At 29.9% G+C, this 8359-nt stretch overlaps 1 protein-coding gene across 1 annotated transcript; it reads right to left on the reverse strand.

The window, feature by feature from the left end:
* Positions 1-449: 449 nt before the first annotated feature.
* Positions 450-5967, reverse strand: LOC112802546 (protein NRT1/ PTR FAMILY 5.9). The gene is made up of 4 exons (XM_025845807.3): positions 4831-5967; positions 4224-4441; positions 2083-2606; positions 450-1412 (listed from the first exon to the last, which is right to left on the reverse strand). Exons 1-4 carry the CDS (start codon positions 4883-4885, stop codon positions 551-553), a joined length of 1659 nt encoding a protein of 552 aa, XP_025701592.1. The 5' UTR covers positions 4886-5967; the 3' UTR covers positions 450-550.
* Between the last annotated feature and the right edge of the window lie 2392 nt (positions 5968-8359).

Genomic DNA, 8359 nt, shown 5'->3' on the forward strand with positions numbered 1-8359 from the left:
GTTAGATAAGTGTGTATTACATGAGTAATGTTTAGAACTAGAGACGGTCTAATCTATTTGACAAAAAAAAAACCTTCTAATTACTCTCATAAAGACTAATTACTCTCATAAGGACAAGACTGATTGACTAAAACCACGCGTCACTCTTTTTAAAAGACACATGAGGACATCATAATATGTTTTCCTAACATAGTCGGTACTATAGAATTTCCCTAAATTAAATTCTTACTCTTAATTTTTTTTTTTTTTACTCTCATTCTTATTCATTTCCTTGTTTACATTGTAAAACGGAAAACAAACTGAAGTGAAAAACATGTCTGAGGACAAGAAATTTTAAAGTATATATAGGTTGAAACAATGGACCTATAATCTTTATCATTAGATCCCAATGTGCATTTTGCACTTTGCACCATTACATTCTTTGTGCATTGTAGAATAATTCTCCAATATTTAATAATCAAAATACACCATAAACTATTATTCAACATCAGTTAAAGTAGTTTACATGCCAAAACAGATATTAAAAAAAGAGAGAGAGAGTAAATAGATGTCAATTTTCACAATCCGAATCACTACAACTACTACTACTACTATGGTAGTATTTACACAATAATGAATACAACACTAAACTCACAAAGCTCAAACATGCCAAGAGCCAATAATAACTGTCCAATCTTGCTTCATTGTTCATGTCATCAGAGAACCAACTTGGTATCCCTCTTGAACTTGTGAAGACCTCAACAAGTGTAATCAAAAGTGCACTCACAAAGCTACCAACACCAAACACACTTGTGTAGAGTGCAATCCCCATTGTCCTCATTGTTGTAGGAACCTCACTGTAGAAGAACTCTTGCATTCCAACCACAGTGAAAATGTCTGAGATCCCAAGAAGAATATACTGTGGAAGCAACCAGAATATGCTTAATGGTACTGTTGTTTCCTCTTCTCTTGACCCGGATGATGAGATTCTCATCCGTTGGCCGATTTCTAGCCGTTTCATTTCGACTAGCGCCGCTAGAACCATTGCTATGATGGAGAGAACCATACCGATTCCCATCCTTTGCATCACGTTTATGCCTTTGTTCTGGCGCGTGATGATCTGGGTGATCGGTATGAAGATTCGGTCGTAGAGTGGCATCAAGAGGATTATGGAGAGTGTTATTGCACTTTGGAGTGTTGCTGGTGGGATCTTGAAATTTGGTCCAATGTTTCTCTTCATTGTCATGCCTTGCTTTGTGAAGAATGTTGCTGGTTGTTGGAAGATCACAGCAAACATTAGAAGCATTGTCCAAATTGGTAAGAGCCTAAGAACAACCTTGCCATGTGATAGTAGCTGCTTCCTAGTTTTAGAATCTTTTTTCAGATTCTTGAGGCTTTCCATGCTTTCTTCACAAAGGGGTTTCTCTTGAAGCCTGAAACATGTAAATACAATGTTCTCATGTAAGTACTAACATTAACACGAGTATCATAATGATAATTTTCCCTTCTTTTAGTTGATTTATGAAATGAATAGTGTCTTTTGTCAGAATATGATGTTTCATAGTAATATTGGTATTTCATTCGTTTCATTTGTTTAATTTGTACATGAAAAATGGATATCATTATCTCCCAACTCAATCTAATGGTGTAAAAGAAAAAAATTATGAGAAAATTTTGGGAACTAACATTGCAGCCAACATTCAGCACAAGAAAAAAAAAAACTAAAATTCTAAAAAATGAGAACATCTGAAACTCAATTAAAGAAACATCTGAAATTAAACTCATCAAAAACTCATTTTTAGCAACTTGTTATAGTGTTGACTATATTATTGGCTACTATATTATTGGTTCCCTAGCATTACTCATTTTTAAATAAAGAAAAAGAAAGTGGAGATTACTGCAAAATCCTAGAGTGATAAATTAAAGTGGGTATTCTTATGGTGCATAAGGAGTTGGATGTTCAAAAAACATTTCTCTTACTTGTAATATACTCTCTCTAATTTCTTTTATCTTAGAATATAAGAATGTGCCAAAGCATGACAATAGAGTAAAATTAACATTAATCATGCTAATAAAACTTAATTATGTGAAAGTGGAACTTACTCCAGTTCTAAAACCTCAGACTTTTCATTGGGTAAGGTAATTCCACAATGGAAGCATTTTAATGCAGATTCTTTCATAGCTTGAAACATGTCCCTAAATGGCTTCTTAGCTTGATGTTCATCATCACAATCATCATGTTTATATGTATATATAGGGTTTCCACATGAGAAAATCAAAATGGACATAGCCATTGAAATTGCAGGGATTGCGAACCCGATCACCCAACCAAATGTGTCTTGAATGTAGGACATAACTGTCACACCCATTAGGCTTCCACTACAAACACCAAAATACCACCATTGGAAGAACAATGTTTTCTTCTTGGAACTTTTGTCATCTTTGCTACTAGGCAATTCTTCATCTTCGTCCAGTTGGTCCGCTCCGAAGGCTTGCAGCGACGGGTTGTACCCGCCTTGGCCTAATGAAATCAAATAGAGAGACAGAGAGAGAAAGGAAGAAGACATTGTTCTGTTTCTGTGGTGCCATGACCTTGCTAGTGCTGTTGATGTCAATGCTGTAAGTCCCTAATAAGAGAACACAAATTTAGTTGTTGATTCATGATTAAGCAAATATTGAATTCCACTTTGCAACTTGATGTAAAAACTCTATGTTTGACATCTATATCTATATAGTTCAAAACTCTATATCTTTGTAGTTCAATTCTCACTGGGTTATGAACAAAATAAGTTACAACCATACTACGTGTATCCCAAAAATTAACTACCACATCGGCCATTTGTATAGAATTTTTTAATAAAATAATAGTAAAGGAAAAGACACTAGTACATATTTAGCAACATAAAAAACTCTAGTACTTTCTATTTCCGAGGACATGCATGTTACTTCAGATTCCAAAACAATCTATATGTCAACGAAATGCGCCGTTATATACTGGTTCAAACTAAGTAATTAAAGCAGCCACAAAGTGCTACCTCAAGATAGGGAAATGTACATGTGCTTATTAATGTGAAAGTTCTTTCACCAAAACAAGAAGGGTGTGGTTCAACAGACAAAATCATAAGCATAAGAAGAATGTAATAAATTAAAGTATAGTCTTATTGTTGTTTTTGGTGAATCATGTTGTATAAGACATTATTGTACTATATTGTAAAGACATGAGAACCATGTTGCAATAACTTTACAATTCTTAACTTTAGGTCATTTTAATGATGGATCTTTTTTTCAATAATGATCATCTTTTAGATTGTGGTGCTTGAGTGCTACATTGAATAATTAAAGAGGAAAAAAGATATACCTTTTCTTTTTCTCTCTCCCTAATCTAAAGGTAATCTTTTCAATCCTATCATGTTATCATGTTGTTTAACTGCTTAAACAGGACAAGACAATAACTTCAGTTTTATAACACATGCTTATGTTTTCATTTTATTTATTTATTTATTTTGTGGTTACATACATAAGAATATGAAATCCCAGACATATTAGTTATGGAAAACAATAATAAGTATATTTAAGTAGCTTCATATAACCGAAAATTAGCAGATTTATAATTATATTACATAGCCAATATAATAATAAATAAACACAACAACATTAACAGCTAGCTTACATAGGTGATCTATGCCTGAAAAATTTAATATAAGTATTGAAAAATGAGGGGTTATGGAAAATTCGTTTCCTGCTTAGATTACAAGTAAAACTTTTCATGTTATTCAGGATTATTAAAGTGTCAGTGTTCTTTTTTGCCAAAAAAATTTATGTTGAAACTCTGGTTGATTTTATATCTGACTTTGAAAGGTAGCAAAACATGATACACTTTCTTATACCATCTGAAATTTTTATAAAGAGCATTATTTCATGTATGCCCAAATAGGAAGATTATTTATGACTCAGACTCTAACAAACCTACAACACAATCCATAATAGAACTTATAAGAATAATATATTATTACAAATATGGCTGCTATATTATATTAGTATGTCATATCTAAACTCCAAAAAATTGTCCTATGTTAAGAATATGCTGCTTGACTCATATTTTATCTATCATTAAATGGGACATAGATTTCACTTAAATTTGATTCACATCTCATTTAATAATAAACAAAGTAGAGTTCTACCATAATTAAAGGTTTATTCATATATAAAGGTAGTTGATATTGAAGTTGTGGAGGGTGACTCACCATAAGATAGAGGAAAGAAGAGGCCATAATTGTGGAATATTTGTGCCAATAAGCATCAGCAATGGGTGCCACCAACAAGGGCATTATGGAAGTGAAGCCACACCAACTATTAACCATTTTCGCAGCAGATGAGTTCCTTAGCTTCACTACATCAGTTAGGTATGTAACCAAATTTGATGCCACCCCTTTATATGCAAACCTCTCTATGCCTGCAATTGCTGCAATACCCAACACCAATTAATCATTAAAACAAAGATGCTTCATAAATAACAATGACAACTATATATTCTAATAGTAATATGTTTTTTAATAAGTGAACATTTCTGTGAAAAATTAGAAAGGAAGAATTTCAAGAGTAAAAAGGAATCCTTTTTCCATTCCTCCAAAATCAAAATTCCAGACACTTCTTTAGAGAAATAGTATCGTTAAGATGCTTTTAAAAATTATAAAAAAACAATAATAAACAAAACATTCATTCAAGCTTCACTAATAACAAACACCACTGTTCTCAATCTATAAAATAAGTTAACAATCATTTCCAATAAATAGTTAGAAAATGAGAAACTAGAGAGATATTTATAATAATTAAATAATTAAATGTACATACCTATGAGGAGAATACATGACTTGTTGAGCCTCCTTTGTCTTTGTCCACCAGCCATAATGACCCCAAAAAAAAAAAATCCACCAAATAATGCAACAAATTGAAAATGAAGCTAGCAACCCTGCAATCCAAATTCCAAGATTTTTCTAAACGAGGCACAGCTTAGAGGGCAACAAGAACAAGAACACAAGCCGAAGCGATGATGATGGATTCTGATGCTTGTTCATCATTTCATTTTTGGTTTGGTTTTGGCTTTTTCAGTAACTGAAAAAGTAGGCACAAATAATTATCGTGGATTCCCCGTACACCTTACAAAATGCCACCCCTTGCATGAATTTGGCTCATCAACATTAATTGAATGACTTTGGAGATTTGAATTATATATAGAGATTGTAGAGAAAAGATTGATATATACGGTGTATATATATAACATTATAACTTTAAGCACCTTAATGGACACTAGACCTTTCACTTTGTAAGATCATGCACACAAAAAAGCATACACCCCCCCCCCCCTTTGTTCCCCCAAAAAAAAAAAATTGAAAAGGAAAAGTAACATGTTGCTTGCTTTGTTCCAAGGTGTATTGTATCATATATCATATTATTTGTGCCGAGATAAGTTCATATGTAAGACCGCACTTTCAGTTTCAGAGTTGGTGTCTTGTGAGTTGTGATGGCGTTACCAAGCTACCAAGCACAGCCATGTAATCATTCATGTGAATGTACAATTTATTAATAATAGTAATTAGTAATGTTCTCCTTCTTTACTCGAATTAATATATTTTTGTTTAAATCGAACATTTAATTTAGTCTCTAATCATTATCATTATGTCTTTAAAGACCATGTAAGACCATGTAAGTTTCATAATAAACGTGACTAACACATGGAATCAAATCAAATATATGTGCCCTGTCTAGAAATTAGTATTTATCTTACGGTCGATAAAGTTATCCTAGAATTAGTCAAAGATAACCACACCAAAACCAAAAATAGATTATGATAAAAATAGTTGCGGTATTAAATACGATAACTGTTACTACATCTAATTAGAAAAAGAATTCCTTGTTAAGAGGAGCACCCTCCTCTCTTATGTTCTGGCAGGATACACATCATTTGACACGTGACATGCAGCATGCGTAACACGTCTAGTTCCACTTCCCTATTGTTCCACGTATATTGAAGAATATTCCAAATTTTTTATTATTTTATATGTTTTTAGGTTATAATAGCCACGAACCGAATTGTGTTTATATGACGAGGCTATAGCACTAATGACTGGATAACTCCCCATAAGAAGTTAAAAGAACACTGTTGTATAATAATTATTCAAACTTTTCGCAGTGATCAAGGGTTATAAATTTATAATTACACAAAATAAAATAATATATACTTATTTATAAAAAAGTTTATTATACAATATTTCCTAAATATATAATATACTAGACGAAATTAATATTGCAGCTATAGTATGTGTATCTCAAAGATTTAAACACCCAAGTCCTTAGCACCTTCTCTCTGCTTTTCATCATCCATCATTTTTCATTAACTTTTCACTCTCTTTTTTTCTTTATTTTGTTTTTCTTCCAGTTTCGTTTTTAGCTCTATAAGTGATGTCTAATTATTAAATAAAGGTGAGAAGATTTTTTTTTGAAATAAATTAAAAATATTATTATTTCTAAAAACGAATTATTTGAACTTTAAATATCAGAATACGTTCTTTTTTACTTCAAATAGTTCGTCGCATCTCCGGCGAATTTTACTTTACATTCTTATAAATAATTGGCTTATTCAAATTGTTAATTTTCATAACAATCTATATAACAACTATTATTATCATCTCCAAAGTATATAGAAATACACAAAAGTATATATGAATAAATTTTTTTTTTAAAAAATAATAATTTTTCAATTTATAATAAAAAAAGAATCTTATTAAATATGACTGTATATCTATATATTTTTAGAAACGATAACGATAGTTATTATTATCGTCAGCGATGTTGCTATACTGATATACTCCTATGTATTCTTAGAAACAATGATAATAATTTAAAAATTTGAGTTTAGAGATTTTAGATGAAATTTAGGTGATGTTTTGCAAATTCTATAAAATTATAGAAATTTGCCTAAGTGCTGCAAATCTGTATGTTCTAAACAAAAAATACATTTCAAAAATTAAAATTAAAATAATTTTTTTTAAATAATATTTTTTTATTTTGTTTCAAAAAGAATCCAAAGGTGAGAGGTTTGACCGACTTAAATGGTTTCTAGCGGTCATTATGAACAGACCTATCACTTAGGAGAGTAGCAAGTATACATATTATGTGCACATCAAAAAATATTATATATATGTATATTAAGAATTAGTTATTAAATTAATTATTATATTTGTAGATAAATATATATTTAATTTATTTTTAATATATATTTTATAATTTAATATATATTGTATATTGATAATTAATTTTAGTAGATAATTTTAATTTATATCTAATATAGTTGTATTTATATATATACTAATGTTGTTTATAGTCGGTTTTTATTACAGTAATTGTATAATTTTAATAACACTTCAAAATTATTATAAAACTTAAGATTACATTTTTAATATTTTTACAACACTTTATTCTTTAATTTATATACTAGAGAATCTAAGGCTAGAGTTACAGCTATCATAATGCATGGGTTCTGTTATTATAGTTATTAGGTAGGTAATTCAGTTATATATGGTTGCATTGGGTAATGTTGTTTTGCCACTTCGATCTATTGCTATTATTATCCTTGACTGTTATTATATATTAATCACGCTTCTTGTCATTTGTCAAGTAAAAGTAAAAGATAGTTAACCACTTATCCATTTTAGATATGATTTTATAAAAATTTATGCAAAATGACATTACTTAAAATAACATGCAGAAGATACATATATACCTATCATGACAAGTTATTTAGAATTTCACTTGGAAAATGTATATTGTGGGATTGCATAGATCCTGAGATTCTGTTTCTCAATGATTCTATATCCAAAAATGTTTCACTCTCACTAAAAATTTATTGTTATATATTTGTTATTTTTCAATATATAATTTATATTTTAACATCTATGTTATATAATTACTTAATTAGTGATTAATTTTTTTTTGTGTATACGTAATGTAATTGTTGAATTTTAACACAAGGAATTAGATTACTAAGATAGGGTAAGTAATATATAATAAATTAATAATAAATATCCAATTTATAACAGGAACGAAACCAGTGATGAATGAAATATAGAAAATATATATGCATGTCCTACTCCATCAACATCAAGCTTTTTATTTTAATCTTTATCTCAGAAAAAAGGAAAAAAAAAAAAAAAGAGATTCCAACATGGTGTTTCTGCTTTTTTGTGCCTATTTATCTTCTATGTGTCTATACCATTTTTGTAACTTTAGATAATAGCCTTTACAATCCAAATTTAGCTTCTTCTTTTTTTCCTAGTCACCAAAAGGAAAAAAATTAACTTTTCCCCTCCTAATAATACAAATG

This window comes from Arachis hypogaea, chromosome 5 (genome assembly GCF_003086295.3).
Source record: "Arachis hypogaea cultivar Tifrunner chromosome 5, arahy.Tifrunner.gnm2.J5K5, whole genome shotgun sequence".
NCBI lineage: Eukaryota > Viridiplantae > Streptophyta > Magnoliopsida > Fabales > Fabaceae > Arachis > Arachis hypogaea.